The sequence below is a fragment of the Sphaeramia orbicularis genome, chromosome 6, assembly GCF_902148855.1.
Source record: "Sphaeramia orbicularis chromosome 6, fSphaOr1.1, whole genome shotgun sequence".
Lineage (NCBI taxonomy): Eukaryota > Metazoa > Chordata > Actinopteri > Kurtiformes > Apogonidae > Sphaeramia > Sphaeramia orbicularis.
The window spans coordinates 47,368,489-47,385,513 of NC_043962.1; the positions used below are offsets into that span (position 1 = coordinate 47,368,489).

General features: G+C 37.5%; 1 protein-coding gene across 2 annotated transcripts in view; it reads left to right on the forward strand.

Moving 5' to 3' along the window:
* Nucleotides 1–17,025, forward strand: part of nell2a (neural EGFL like 2a) — a 101,155-nt gene that overhangs the window by 21,053 nt on the left and 63,077 nt on the right. For both annotated transcript variants that reach the window (XM_030136834.1, XM_030136835.1), the window contains 4 exons: nucleotides 532–634; nucleotides 2,456–2,547; nucleotides 4,032–4,137; nucleotides 5,561–5,689. In XM_030136834.1, coding sequence (XP_029992694.1) covers nucleotides 532–634; nucleotides 2,456–2,547; nucleotides 4,032–4,137; nucleotides 5,561–5,689 — 430 coding nt within the window. The remainder of the gene's footprint in view (nucleotides 1–531; nucleotides 635–2,455; nucleotides 2,548–4,031; nucleotides 4,138–5,560; nucleotides 5,690–17,025) is intronic.

A 17,025-nucleotide genomic window follows, 5' to 3' on the forward strand; every position in this document is an offset into this window, starting at 1 on the left:
ATATTCAGAGACATAACATAATTTGGAGAGTCAGACATTTATCAAACACATTTTAGATCTGCATAAATTATATTAATTGAAGCCTATTTGGTGCACATTTGGTGTTGTAGCTACAAAATACTATAATAGCATGAAACTTGTGATTTTTATGTGCGTGTCTTTACTAATTAAAGACAGGCAACCTGAGGATTTTTGCCATTTTTATTATGGACCAATTGATGTGCTTAAATGAGAAAAACACACCTGAAGCACTAAAAACTCTGACTCAGGTATGAGACTTTATGGGCATGCCAGGGCCAGCAAGTCACTAGCCTAAAAACCTTTGTGAATACGTGCATGAAACTGAACAGATTTTGATGCATAGCTGGGTACAATCCATTTTTTGAAGATCCAGTTCATTGTTTCATCTTACTTTTTTAACACCTCAATTTTGATGTAATATAAATATCACTGCTGGCTTATTTAATTCAGCATCTATTACGTAATAGTAGTTCCTCTTCAAACAGTGTGTTGTGTTTCTCTTTCCAACAGAATGGCACAGTGCAATGTGAGGCTATCTCCTGCCCTCCCCCTCAATGCCCGGCGGGCACAGCGCCTGCCTACGTAAAGGGTGCCTGCTGTAAGGAGTGCCAACGTGAGTGGAGTACCCTTAACCTCTTCACCCTCCCACACTCATACAATCATGGACACAATTGCTCAGAAGTACGCACGCACAACAAGCACAACAACTTCCACCACCAACAGATTTAGAGCACGCATCACGCCTCCACAAGGTCTGCCTGACAATTGACCAGGGCTCTGCTGTGTTGCTAAGCTACCTCCTAACATGCCTCTTGAGATGGGTCCATCCTCTTGCATATACATGGACCAATCAATTATTCACTAGCTGACTTCAAAACACAGATGGCCACAAGTCACACGGACGCAAGCCAGTAAATCTGGGTTTGCTGCATGTGATGTAAAGTAGTTCCTGTTCATGGCGGACATGTCGAAGCTGTGAGAAGGGACGATGAAAGAAAAGTTAAATAAAGTGATGCTGCTTCTCATTGGTGATGTGTCTTCTTAAATGTTCATTTTTCAAATTTTGAGCTCTGATACATTCTTGCTGGTTAAATAATTCTATTTCATCAGATATCTGCATAGAGGGTCTGTTTTTCCCCCTTTTTCAAAGGACTCTGAGTTCAGCAGTGAACTCTTATTAGCCCCTTCATAGCAACATTCTGCATCTCATATTCTCTCAATTCCCCTCTCAATAAAAATGGATTTCAGAGGATATTAGCTTTTGTCACCCCGGCATTCTTCTGATAATAGCACAAATTAAAGTTCCCTTTAAAGACCAGTAAGAAGTGCCTGTCAATGTATGGAACCAAAAAAGGACATGCAATATTTAAAGGATTATTTGATTTTGTTCAAAATGACTTCACTCTGGCCTTCAAATTGCAGCTGTTGGTCTCCTACTTCCTTCACAAAGCAAATAATAGATTAGACTTAACTCTTTATCAGCAGGAAACCATTAGTGTTGGACTCTAATCAGCTTGCACTGGCATCATTATGACTGACCCAAGAATCAGGGCTGCAACACAGGGGTTTAATGCATGACTCCGAATCTGCTGCGGTGTTACACAAATATAAACACGTAGCAGGTAATCCCCTTAAACTCAACACCCTCGTGTTCACTTATCTCACCGAGGTAGACAAACACTCAGCTAATTACGCATGCTCCGGCTTTGGAGAGAAGAGTGCCGCAAGTTTTCCCACTACAAAGACATGATTCGCTCTCCAAATTAAAGCCTTATCTTGCAGCACAAGGCCTTGCAGGGAGGAGTTCTGAGTCTGTTTTTTGATGGTCTGTCAAACAGAACGTCAAATAGCTGTTTCAGAAGTCCTTCACTTTCATGATACACCACTTCGTGACAGGCTCTGACCTGTGGTGTCAATCATCTCTGTTCGTAGTATCAGTCTGAATCAGTATGACCCCAACTGCTCATCAAACATGGGCTTTCTGCCCATGTGATTATTTATTCAGCCCCTCCCTACAGTTCTATGAAAGTGGTTCCCCTTGTGTTGCATTGAGGTCTGCTTACTCTTGTCAATTATTTCATCATGTTTCCCAGGAGCGATACTTAATTGGGGCTGACATGCTTGATTTGGTTTGACTCAATTTACCTAAGGGCTTCAAAAACAAAGCAAAAAGCAAAACAATATCTAGCACAAGGGTAGATTGTATCATATCACCTGGGGGCTATGAGTAGAATTGGAGGTGGGTGGGGGTAATGAAAGTGTTAAATGATTTATGCCATGATAAACTATTAACACATAAATTTACCAGTCATAAAGCCATAAAACACAAATTGACTGTAATCCTGAAGACACTGCTGAATTGTGGTTTCTTGTATGTTTATTTTTTTATGTTCATGTACTTCTTTGCTGATGATTTCCTTGTGTTTTCTCCCAGCCGTCTGCCTGTTTGGTGGTAGAGAGCTTGTGGAGGGGGATCAGAAGGCTGTACGTGACTCCTCTGGCAGGTGCCTGCTGTTTGAATGCAGGGTAAGTTATGTGAACACAGGTGTAGAAAAAAATATTTACAACTACACTAAATTCAAAATGCTATTAAGCTCCTCCTTAGAAAAAGACACCGTCATAACTGATATAGCTCAGCACTTAACATACCAGCTCGGTAAACACTAATTGTGGTTGCTATTTTGTCCCAGAGGCTAAATCAAGCTGCACTGAGCCACAATGTGCAATCGTCAACTTAAGCTGCTTCTCATTGATCTGGTGTCCTTTCTGATCTAAAGAAAATTGGCCAAATCCTGCTAATGGAATTTATATGCGGGGGCCATAACAGTCCAACTGTCAATCAGGATGCTACGGTCATTCTACGGTACCAATCATCAGATACCAAAGTGGTCCCAAATCATATTAATTTTGCAATTATTCAGAGCATTTGCCTTTGTTTGCCTGGAACACCAGATGTGTGGGTCGCACACTTTTGGGAGTAATTCACTTGATGGCATTATGCTAGACAGGCCAAATCAATCACAGAAAAGTGATTTGAAGTTTTTAATTACCAAACTCTATCATATCAGCAAGCTTCTCCCTGAGTCCTGTAAAGCTCCATTAGAGTCTGCAGTTTTAGACAGCTGTCTGGCTTGTTTCTCCACACCTGGCCCATCTGTAGTCCCAGTTAACTGACTGGCAGTCCCAGGCAGATCAAAGAAATGGGGACGGGGAATGCTGTCAGTCAGCCCACTGCTGCAGACTCCTGCAGGCTTCCCCTGACAGCTGCTTGTCACGCCTCTGATCTTCTGTCTGCCTGCTGGCTACAGGGGAGCAAGTTTTTGGGTTGGTGGGTGGCAAGAAGAAGACTATGAAGCTTGTTTGGAAAGTTTCTGGTGGATTGTTCTGAGAAGTTTATCTCAGAATTTCTTACCGACAATGCATGAATTATAACTGGTTGTTATAAACACTAAACATATGCACAAGCAATGGTCAAGATCTTATGTAAAGTATTTGCTCACTCTAAATAGAAAAGCACAGTTTTTTTCATTCAACTGCGTCTGGTGTTAATGACTCTAAATTAGCACCAGTCAGAGGTACATGAATAAGATCATTAAAAAAGAGATCATTAAAAAAACCTGCCAAAGGCATGCTGGGAATAGGAACCCTCTAATCAGGTTTTAGACGGACTAAACACACATACAGGAATAATGTGGAAGATTGATTCACTGTTTGTACAATAAAGATGCATCATGAATCACGATGTAAATCACTGAGGATGGCTGGAAGAGGGGAGAGGGAGGCTTTTCCCTTCTAGAAGTAGTTTTGAAGAAAAAAAAACAATACTATTGACCAATGAGTAATTGGTTTGTAATGAACAGGCACTGAGCAGGGAGAGTGGCAGAGTGACAAGGGAAACAGAATAGATAAATAATTACCTTCATAATTACCTCCAAGGCCTTAGCGAATGTATTCAGTGAAAAGTCCACCCACAGAGTAGTTCATGGGGATTTTGTCTATGTACTTTTCAGGACAGGACCATGCATCGAGTAGTCCCCAGTGAGCCTTGTCCAGAACTCAACTGTCCAGAGTCGGAGCAGATCACCCTGAGTGACAGGTGCTGCAAGGTCTGCAGAGGTATGGTGGAAGCATTCCCTAGCCATTAAAATTGAACTGTCATAGATTTACTAACAGTACCCATTTGCTTGGACACCTACTGTATGCATACGGTAGATAGCTAGACAGAGAAAAGAACTTAATATTTGCAAGAAGATGACTGCAGTTGTATTCAGAAAGCCTTGATATGTTTATTTCTAGCAGGTTGGCTGTGTAGTATTGAGGATCTGCACAAATGGATTATAATATACAGCATTATGTTTTTATTAGTATGTAAAACCATGAAAATAAGAATTGCTTTGTTGGGAGTCTATCATCTGCAGAAGGACTTGTTTATGTTTTTCATTGTCCGCCACATTTCTACTGTAGCCCAGAACACTGAGCCTGTTTACACGGCCATAAAAGTCCAACATCTGGGAGTAAGAATTGTAATAATCAGATCTAACGCATTTGCATGCACTTAAGAAATGCAATAATTAAAAAACCCTGGTTTAGATGCTCCAGTCCATTATCGGATTTCTTTTGGAGTACATACGTACGTTGTAATGGTAAACTTAAACTTCTTGTTTTTGTCTTCCACTCACGTTTGACTACTTGTAACTTCTGTTCTCTTTAGTTTTAATTGTGTTTACACATGTGCAAGTGTAAAAGAATGAAATAAATCATATTAACCTGTAGTCTGAGTTCTCCGTAAGTACCGTACTATATATATCAGTGTCTTTCTCTCTCTCTTTTTCTCTCTGTCAAATGTTACTCAGTACGCATGAGATATCCTCAGGTCATATGGCTGCAGGCGCCAATGTTAATACCAATATGTCGGGACTGCAGGACTTAATGCGGTGTTCCTGTTTTTGACTTCATTTCCCGTCATGCAGCGTGGTACTGCGCTTCCGTGATTGTAAGGCAATTGTATTCCAAAATAACTAATATCTCCAAAAATATTGGTCCTATCAACTTGCCGAGATATTTAATGTGGAGATGTGACTATTCCTCAACTGTAGGTGCCAAATTGTCCAGGTAAAAACATCTGTATTTGTCAGAATCGTGCCGATACACACATACACAAAGATGCTCTGAGACCTTCCAGTATTATGATACAAAATACCTGGAACAAGCACATTTCAATTTGTAAGTTGATTTTTCAGGCTGCAGACAAGAAGTAAAGCAGTGTCGGCCTGTAACGTAATTAATCAGTCTAAAAAGAACATCTATGAAATGTTAACTCTATAAATGAGCTAAAAGTTGCAAATGAAGTATAAAGTAGTCGAGGATAAATGATAGAAAATTGATAACACATTTTGCAGAACCTCGACTGTAGCCACATGCTCAGAGAAAAAGGTGTGATGCTATGACATAACCTTTCCACTGGCTCTGCATGCCTCCATCAGTACTCTCCTCTTCTCTCCTCCGGGTCTCCACCTTTTCCTCTTCTTGCCTCTTTCAGGTCATGACTTCTGCTCGGAGGGCCACGGATGTGTGGAGCACTCCGACTGTGTGAACCTCGAGGCGGGAGACTGCTGTGTTTGTAAAGATGGCTTCCGCCCACTGCGAGACGATAATGCCTACTGTGAAGGTACTGGATGATTCTGAATAACAAACCTTGACATTTGACTCAGGTTTATTCACCCTTCACAGGCAGATGTATGAGTGTTTGAGGGAATGTACCTAAGAGAGGGGCTTTAATTTAAATTTACTTTTAAGATTTTACGGTTCATGCTCCTCTCAGTAAATCATCCCCTCTGCTTTTACATAACCCATATTTGTGATAATTGATAATCCTCAGACATTTATATCGTCAACACAAAAGAATTACCAAGACAAACATTTAAATTAGACAGTGATGACCTCATAGAAATCACTCCCTCATTTGTTCTTTCTCTCCTTCTTATTGCTATAAAATAAACACTAAAGATTTGACTCAGTGAGCTGTAAACTGACAGCTGCAGAGTCATGCAAGGTAATATTCATATCTATAAATTGCACTGCATTGCATTCTGGGAGCATTAGCAGAAAGTGCCTGGGATACCATGTCTTTCATTCTACTGTTGAATTTTTTAAGGCGCTATACACCGGACAAATTTGCACACTAAGAATTCAGACACTAAAATAAAACAGCTAACCATAAATATAGCAAATACAGAGTGACACGCATCATTCTTTCTTTACATATTCTCATACCTCATTCCAGCTTTAAAATAAGTGTTATATTTTATTTATACCAGTTGTCTGGTTTCTGCTATTTCTGCTGGGTGCCACCTCAAAGTGGTTGCAGATGTCACGGCTGATTTTCCACCTTTTAGAAGAAAGTTTTCCATTCTGCACCAATACAAAAACAACCTGCACAGATTTGCCTCCGGCATGTGTTGAAAAATGCACAATAGGTTCAAGTTATTATTGAACTTAAAGCAAAGTTTTTCAGCTATATTATGCTTTAATTTTAAGTGGTTTGGTTCACAAGAACTTGACACCTTAAATTATTTTCTCTAAAAATGACACCAAAGAAACTTCATTGCCAGTTTAGAGCCATGATGCATCATCATATTTTGGCAGCTTCTGCCACTTAGTCATTATGAGTGAATCTCAAACAAAAAAACAATTAAAATGGAAAAGCATACACAATAAATTGCAAAATGATGTAGAGTTTTGCTAAATACCCATGAAAACACTTGGTTGAATCCATGCTTTTATCGTATAATCCTTTTGTGATGGCAGACTGTAATCCTCTCATTATTTGTGTCCACAGCACATAATAATTGCTTTTCAGAATGCATTTTGAGAGACTTATAGTTGTCTTTTCACTCAGTTGATTGTTTTCTGATATGAAAACATGCTAAGGGTCTTTATGGTTCTATGTACTTAGTGTTATTATGCCAGAGCAGCATGTAAATGTGTATCATGTGATCAGTTCGTACCACTTGGCCATTTTGCTCTTTAACCCATGAAGACCCAGCACTACTTTTGTGGCAGTTCCCAAGTAATTTATTCCCTAGATTTAACATATCTTAAGTGATTTATCACTATTTATTATATTATCCTCTGTGTTTTGTGTTTCTTCAGTGAAAATCATGTATTTTCCCATATTTAATTTACTGATCTTGTAGATGTTCATGAAACCTCAGATTAAAGTTGAGGATTATTATATCAAAAACAGAGAAAACTGAAGAAAAACTGAGTTTTTCAGCAATTATATCAATAGCTAAATGTAAAAAAAAGTGTATCCATCAGCTGTCATTTATCAAATTACTTGGGTTTTACTGGTGAACCAATGATGTAGACGATGACTGTGTTTACACATTGTTTAAGGAGCCGCAGAACATCCAAATGGGTCATATCTGATTACCATGAAAAGATGACAAACTGCATTTTACACCAATTTTTTTTACATGGATTGATAGGTTTATTAGTCAAGAGGTTATTAATAATTTTAGATCAGTAGATGGTTTTGGTCAATGGTAGCTGTTTGGGTCTTTATAGGTTAAAGTTAAACATACTGTATTTCATTATATTAGCACAGCTAGTATAAAATAAGCTGCGTTTTTCTTGCTTTCCTTTTTAATGTCACATGTCAGGATACTTCAGCTAGATTTCTCATCTCACATCTTGTCTGATTTTTACCAGCCACATTTAAAAAAAAAACAAAAAACGATGACATGATCCTTCGCAATGTGAGCCTGCAGTAAAATAAGTAATAAACATCATGTCGTAAATGATACCACTGCACATATCTGGTATTAATGAGCAAACATGGCTTCAAAGTTCTTCAGACACTTCAGTACATGACCTTGACAGCTGCCCTGCCAATTTACAGCCTCTTGATCTTCTCTTTTCATTGTGTGTATGCAGTTTTTAGAGCATCTGTTTGTGAGCACATGCGCTCTTGGCCTATTTATTTATCTGCAGTCCACACACTCTGTAATATATTTTGCTGTCATCCTCATCAAGATGGGGCGGAAACGTCAAACAACAAACTGCAGAGTCTGTGATACTGTAACCTGGGTGAAATATGACAGAACTTCATACCTTCTGTAGCTCTCCTGTTAACAACAGAATAGGAGGTGAATCTGCATAATTTGAACAAGAACCTGTCTTAAATCCATGCTCATTGATTCAGTGAGATGTAGGTTGTGATTCAAGGGTAAAGTCATCTTCATTCACTGTAATATTTTGAATCAGCTTGAGGTGGAAAGTATGTTAAGTTTTCTCACTGTCGATTCACACCCCCTCTGCCTCTAAACTGAGAATAAACCAAAAGATGTCAAGGTCACATAAACAGCCGTTAACAAACCTACTAAATAAACCAAAGATAGAAAAACTAATAAAAAGCTTGACTGTCCATACTTGAAGTTAAGGGTGTATGGCAGTGTTTTTCAACCTTGGGGTCAGGACCCCAGTTGAGGTCACATGGAATTCATATGGGGTCGTCTGAAATATCTAGTAATTGATAAAAAAAATGTAAACAAATTACTAATAAAAAATATTTTTAATGATTCAATATATATTTCATTATAATTAAAACACCACACATTTTTTAAAAATGAAAATCAAGTTCAAATAAAATATAGGCTATAACATCTAAGAGGGCATATCTTGATTGACCCGATCATGTAACTGCATGCGTTACCACGCTTCAACCTGCCCGGACACAGTCGAAACTGGACCAAACAGAGAATAGAAAGATTTCTTCATCTTCATCTTCATCTTCATCTTCATTCATCATTCTTCATCACCTGGCCCTGCTAAGACATCTCTAAGAGAAAAATATCTCCATTTTGAATGTCTGGGGTCACCAGAAATTTGTGATATTAAAATGGGGTCACGAGCCAAAAAAGGCTGGGAGCCACTGGTGTATGATGATTTTAGTTGAGGGTAAAATTTCATACAATTAATGTGACTTTATATTATATATCCATCCATCCATTATCTTCCACTTTATCCGGGGCCGGATCGCGGGGGTAACAGTCTAAGCAGTATATAGTATAAAAATATTTGAATAATAATTATACACAAAATACAAATAATACATGATGAAAAATAACGTGCAGATGCAGATGCAATAAGACAATATAGATGTAAAAGATGCAACAAGACTGCACAAAAGATTGGCTTTAAAATGTACTTTATGGTCAGAATAAGTCAAAATAAACATAAAAAGTAAATATAAGATTAACCCATAAAGACCCAGTGCTACATTTGTGTCCTTTCCCAGATTATTTTTCTCCATATTTAACCTTTCTTAAATGATTTATCACCACTCATTAAAATATTATCCTCTGTATTTATTTTTCAGTAAAAATCAGGTATTGTCCTATATTTAATTCACTGATCATGTTGACGTTCATAAAAGCTCAGATTAAAGTTGAGAGTTATTGTATCAGAAACAGATGAAACCTATGGAAAAAGTGACTTTTTCATCAAAGATATCAATAACAAAATGTAAAAACAAGTGGGTCCATCTGCTGTCAATGATCCAACTCCAGTTGTTTTACTGGTGAATCAAATGATGTAGAAGATGAGTGTTTCCACGGTAACTACAGAACCTCTAAACGTCCAAATGGGTCATATCTGATGACCATGAAAAGATGATAAACTGTATTTTTACACCACTTATTTACAAGGTTTAGTGGTTCAGAAATTATCATACATTTTACATCCGTAGATGGTTTTGGTTGCCAGTGTTTGTTTGGGTCTTTATGGGTAAAACAACAAAACAATTCAACATTTTCTTTAAAGCATAGTACTGAAAAACACTTCTATGGTACTGTCCAAAAAAGTTGGGAAACAGATTTCATAAACTCGTATTTTACTCAAAACAGCATATGGAAAGCATTGATAGTATATCATATTCGGGTTTGGAGTGGATCCTGAAGTGGCCATATTTGGAGCTGCAGGAGTATGAGAGGTTAGTCAAGGGGTCAGGGGTGAACTAATGTTAGTTTACTGAATCTGTAAAACTGTAAACTTTATCAAACATTTACATGACAAAATCATCTGTCAGCGATTTTACACTTAAAGACACTTCTGGCTTCAGATTGGAGCTGAGGTCCATTTTACATGCAGAAATACTGCTATAAATTATTTAGTTAAGATTTGAAAAGTGCTTACCTAAAAACTCCCGGTGCCCGTCAGTCTATCGGTAACATTAATCATTTATAAAATATGGCCCTATGTAAATACTAAAATACTGCACATCCTGTAATTCAATCCCTATGTGTGTTAGAGGAAAAAAAGGAGGGTTCATGCATCAACCTTTTTTTATTTTTTGTTCGATTTATTTTTTATGTATCTGCTCCAAAATGTAATAGGCTTGTTCTTGACTAAGGCTCTAGCCTCCAAGAAAGTTTCAAGAAAATTGGCACTGTAGGTTTTTGTATGTGTGTGTGTGATCCTTCTGACAGACAGACAGACGAACAAAAGGTAATGAAAACATTCCAGACCTCCTTGGCAGAACAATAACCACAAAACCTTGTTGTCTTTTTTTTCTATGCTTGTATGCGTTTTTCTATGTGTAACATCCACGCTCTGCAAACACATTCAGCAGTTCATTTTATATAAATAAGGACAGAAAACTCCATTCCATTACCTGTGTGGAACTAGGTACAAACACACAGACTCATGCCTCCAACATCAACACTTCAGACCCACACTATTCATCTGAAGAACAGTCTGACTTGCTATGAAATTGGATGGCGGTGATTGTAGTGAGTGTTTGCATCAGAAACCGCGAAGAAAAACCTGAAATTGACTCAATTTGCTGATGGAGTTCTCTCAAAGGCAATTGATTTTTTGTGTGTGTATGTCTCTGTAGCTCAGTTGCCATATGACAATACAAGAGCTATCTTTCCTAAAAAAAAAAAAAAAAAAAAAGTAATAATAATAATGATCTTGTCAATACATGAGAAAAGGTTTGTGCTCATGTAACAGAAACACAATTTTGTAGTTGCATGGAAGTGTAAATGATTAAATATGAAGTTCAACACAGAAGTAATCGTGTGTATTGAACACAGCAGGGAGGTCATAAAACAGAAAAACATAGAGGCATGCGCTCTGCACTCTTACGTAGGTTTTCAAGCACTTTGTTGTCCTTTTAAATGTAAAATCACAAAAAGCAGCGACAGAGACTAGCTCTTTAAAACATTCCTAGGCCAGAGATGAGCTCAAAATAGCCGATGAGATCATTTCTGTGTAAATTTTTCATAGCAGCGCAGTTGGGAAAACTCAGGGGGATACTAGCCTGAGCTTTGTGTAAGTCCGTGTGAGCGTTTGTGTGCAGGTGCATGTGATATGTGTGTATTTCAGTAGAAAAGGAGTCCCTCTCATCGCAGCACAGTCTGGCTGAAGGCCTATTTTGCTACATGCATTCATGTGTTTGGGACAGAATTAGACAGAGGGGTGAGCAGTGAAGAGGTGACAGACTGTGTGATTGTCTCTAAATTGAACGATCAGTATAGTTCAACATGTTGAGATAATACCATTATTCATCGCGGTATTGTAGAGGACTGCAGGCAGAGAGACGTCTACCATTGTTGTCTCGTCTTGAAATGCCCTACTTTAGAAATTCTCTGTACAGACCCCCCCCCCCCACCCCAAAAAAAAAAGAAAGAAAAAAACAGGGCTGTCTGGGTGGTTTTTTTTTTGTAGCATCCATAAGGGAGATGTGAAATACAAAATGATATTCTGCAAAACCCCCAAAATGGAAAGAGACAAAGTATGCAACAGGATTTTATTTTCATCTATAACATAATACAGGTTCAGGGCCTTGAAAGCTCTTCCTTTTCCTCATAATATATTATTTTTCTTGATGAATCTCGTCATGCAAATAGTTTTGGATTACTTAATGAAGATTGAGTTACATGCCTCTATGATTCTCTACTTCCATCCCATCCAGAAGAGGTAAAGGGTATATAAAAGTGAATGACCCACACATGAGAGCATATTTTCCTAGATCTCCTTCCTGCTGAAAAAAGATGTACAAAATTAAATCAAATCAAATCAAATTTACAAAACGTATCACATTTTACAGTTACATGCTAACACATTTCATGCTGTCAATGAAGGCACAAATAATCACAGTCTCACGTAAGATTAGATGATTAGATTAGATTTTATTGATTCCACAAGCGGGGAATTCAAAAGTCAAGGCCGCAAAAGAATAAAATACAGGAAAAAGTGTGCATGCATTGTATTGATCTTCTGTTCATTTCCCAAAAAAATCATGTATGAGTTGTATTCTGATGCGAATGACAAGACTGACAAGACTTCCAAAATTTATTAAAACAAAAAAGGCTCATTTACATCATGTCAGATGGTAGAAAAAGCTATATACTCATAAGATCTGTAAGCTCTCTTTTTTCTTACTGCAGAGAGGTCATATAACACACGTACACAGTGAAGGTGCATTAAATATCAACAAAGAAAATCAGAAATTTGCAACTTCACGCAAATAAACTTATAGACATTAATTCCTATTAGCGATCATGTTTTGGCTCTTACATGCATAAAGAAACTGCAAAAAACTATATAAAATAATAATAATGATAATAATAGTAATAAAACCCATACAGACTATATACATATTCATAACAGAGTGGAAGTGTAAAAATCTCACATGATGACCACAGAGCGTTAGTTAAATAACTAAACAACACATATGCTGATTATATATGTATATGCAACAATCAGAATGGGCATTTATATTAGGCCAAATATCTTATTTTATTTTAAGAATTTGAAATACCAGAGGCTCTAAAGTAGGACTGGGCAATAACACAATGTCAAAATGCGATTCTGATTAAGAAGAAATTAATATAAAACTCACAAAGTATCAAATGTATGAGGATGCATTCAGGACACCTCATAAACTGAAATCTCCATCACCTTCTGTTCTGACAATTATTGCCATAGCCTGTGGACTGTAACGTCAGCCATTGGTTACCAGACTACTGTTTTCAAGCCATTGGTTTGTGATTTGGCCATTGTTATGTTGGATTTCTGGCGCCAAAATTGACCATATTTAGACAAAAGTGGCAAAGGTGCAGGAGCGAATGGTTATGGGTGAGCTTATGGTAAATGCTAACTTACTGACTCAGTAAAATGGTAAATTTCATCAAGTGGTGTCTAATAATTTAGTTTTATAATCTTGTTAGTGCACTCATGAGGCACAATGACAGTGCAGCTGTATGTCATGAAAAATGTGTCAGGAATAAACAGAAACTATCAAAGTGCATACAGACCTGTCATTCAATGCTCAGCTCAGCAGACATTAAAGCTATCTATTCCACTACTGATCTTAAAAACTTAAAGAAGGACTGGATCGCTTATTAGAGGGTCTATATAAAACAAATGAGATCAGAATGACTCCTGGAAAATATTATTGATTTTGTATTTTTTGACAGTTTTATATAAGTCTATGGGGGCCAGGGCTTTTTGGGCCAAATGTTGCATCCAAGTTAACCTTGGAAATTCATAATTCTACATTTAAATTGCCACACACACACACACACACACACACACACACACACACACACACACACACACACAAAAACTATGGATTTTTTTGAATTATTATTTTGCTGCATTAGACTACATAGTATGACATCTGTAATCACATAAGATTATGGAAATGCTTCCCCATATTAATATTCAGAGGTTTAGCTGATAAAGCCTCCCTCTGTAGCTTCTAGGCATTATCAAGATACTCTGGCAGCATCATCAAATTATTTATCAACATTATAAATATTAATATTGACCAATTTACTCTTTTACTGCACTGCCGAGACATACTTTATAGAAGCAGCAAAGTTCAATTTAAACAATAAAAAACTTCTTAACACTTGAAGCCAAATGCCAACTGTGTAATGTGTACATTTAACCTGCAGTGATCCAGTTCAATGCAAAACCATTTAACATGCGTAACATTAGTACAAGAAGAACCATACATTTTAGGTTTTAAGGACTGAAGTCGAGGCTGCTTGAACACAGGAAAATGTCACATTTGCTCACCCATAAGCCATATCTCAGTATGTGTGTGCTCGTGTGCAATGTGTACCTCAGACCAATCTGATTGCTGCTGCTGTCCACTGAATGTCAGCAGGCTAATTGGCACTGACTGAAGAGCATGGCCTGCTTGAAAACCCAATCACTGCCGGGATGAGCCCCGAGCCTCTGAGCTTCGCACCTGCTAAGGCCCCAATCCTCTCAAACATAGATGAATCACACACGTACACAACCAGGCAAACATATACACATTCCAACTGGATGTGTTTACACACACCTCACCTCTGACCCAGCTGAAATGTCACCCAAAACAGACAATCCACCATCATCTAGACAGACACTCAGTGTAAATAACAGTACTTCAGCACTGCTCAACCTGGGTCCTTCAAATGCCACATGGAGGAAGTTGCCTTTCTGCTGCTTTTCCAGATGGACTCACCCTTGATTCTCTGGCTGCTTTGTGTTCAGGAGAAGTTTTACTGATTTAAATAAAAGACAAGTGATGCTACTGCAGCATATCGGTCAGTTTCAATCACTGCTCTGTGTTTTGCCCCCCATTATACAGGCGGCAAGGGGAGCACTGTGCATGTTCAGATGCCTGTGGAAAGGACAAAGTCTATTCTCTCAGCACGTTCTGAAATTTTTTGGCTGAACTTTTTAAAAAATATTTAAAATAAATTATAATTCGGATGAGTCAGCACCGACAACATCAGAATTCAGTAGTTGAATTCAAGGGATAATGTCATTTCAAGGAGGTCAAACCTGCAGGATGAGTCCTTATTTACTGGGAACAAGGTGTTTTAGAAAGGTTTAACAGTGTGGAGTTATTTTTTTATTTTGTGCAATTAGTTGTGATTAACCATCTCTGTCACGTGATGGAGTTTCCACAGCCTGTAATCAGAGTCTGTAGGAGGCTGAGAGGCAATTGTGGATTTTTTGCCTGGTGATAAAAAAAGTTATTTAATTCTGTTTAATTTAATGCAAGATTATCAATTAAACTTCTCATCAGTTAGTTGAAAAAATAGCAATTATGCAGTTAAACATCTATGCCCAACATATTTGGATTTTTTGACAGACTGGTGATGGTGATTGTCTTGCATTCCAATCCAAAAGCTCACACATAAGTTTATCAAATCTTAGCCTCAGTGTTTGATTTTATAGAGCTCTGATAGCTGTTTGTGCCTCCTGTAACTTACTGTTTAGACATCTGGCCCACTGGCTACACTCGGTCACAGAGTAACAAGTGATGGATGATGATGCTCCATCGACATACTGTACGTGTGGTGGAAAATCTTTACAGATTAATGGGAGCTGTGATGGAGAGTAAAGGCCCATTCAGACTCACCATACATAAACAATCAGCTTCATTTAAATCATGGCAAATCTAAGTGTGCTAAGTGCATGTTTAATGGGACACACACACACATACAGAATGTGTGTGTGGAGATTAGCAATGAAAAGCTAAATACACTGCCTCTGAAATACCACAGGCATGCACACACACACACACACACACACACACACACACGCACGCACACACACACACACACACACACACACACACACACACACACACACACACACACACACCTCCAGAGTATTGAGAGCTTTTTCTCATTTGACGTTCATTGTTCTAAGTCAGGTAGCAAGCTTCTAAGTGTTTACAGTGATTGATCACAATGTGAGTGTCTGGTATTTAGACAATGACTGTGCTCTCAGAATGCAGATTTCTACTCTTATTGCTTCCTAATGGGAATCTTTCCACTCACTCATCTTAATTGGCTCTTGCCTAAATTGGCAGTGACATTTTGCATGTGTGCTTAGGTCTATTTCACTTCTTTATTCAGAAATAATTGCCTAATTTGATAAGCTGAAATTATATTTAAGAAAGGAGTTTTAAAACAATTCTTTAGAAAAATCTCTTAAACTGTATATCTGTAGTGTAATTGTGCATAATGGCTGAAAAAAAACTGCTCTGTGCCATTTCAAAGAAACCATTTAATCTGTTTTTTTCTCATTGTCATTCTTTTAAAATGAAAAATTGTCATTCTTTTAAAATGAAAATGAAAGTAATGATTGTCCTCGAAGATTACATCTATAAAGGCACAAAGTGATTAAAAAAACACCACCAACAAACAACTCAATTATTTACCACTTAAAGTAATTTTCTTCTGAATGAAATGAATTGTTTTCTGAGTAATTCTGCTTCTTGAGAAACTTTTTTCAGACACGTCTAGCATTACAGCTTGTAGCATCATAACAGAGCCCTAAATATATTTCAAAAAGTAAACCAAAATAAACCTATAATACAATTAGACATTACTGAAAATGCTACTTGAAGATACTGGTTTTAATTATGCTAGCTTAGAAGACAAAGTTTACAGAAATATTGTTGTTACAGTTATAGCTAAACTTCAACTGTTGTCTGTGCGTGATGTCACTTAAATATGCACTATGGTTTATTATTTTGTTTTATGTGTGAGTGGTTAAAAAACAACAACCAATAAACACATTTATTTAAAAAACAAACAAAAAAACATGCACTATGGAAAGAAGCATTTTATGTGCTAATACTAGCAAATTAAATATAAGAAAATATCATATTTTCACTTAAAATGCAAAATACAGAGGATAATACTGTAGTAAATGGTGATAAATCACATAAGAAAGGTTAAAAATAGAGAAAAAAATCATTTGGGGACTGCCACAAAAGCAGCACATAGCCTTTATGGGTTAAACACACCTAGTAGTACAAGAGATAGTGTCGACTGATGAGGAGATCGAATTCTTTCTTGGTCTCCTCCATAAATAAACAGTAACAGAATGCTTTCCTTCTACATCATATGTTAATTAGAGCCATGTGTAGCACAGCCTATAGTGCGACCAGCTGCTAACGCTACACAACAGAGTGTATTT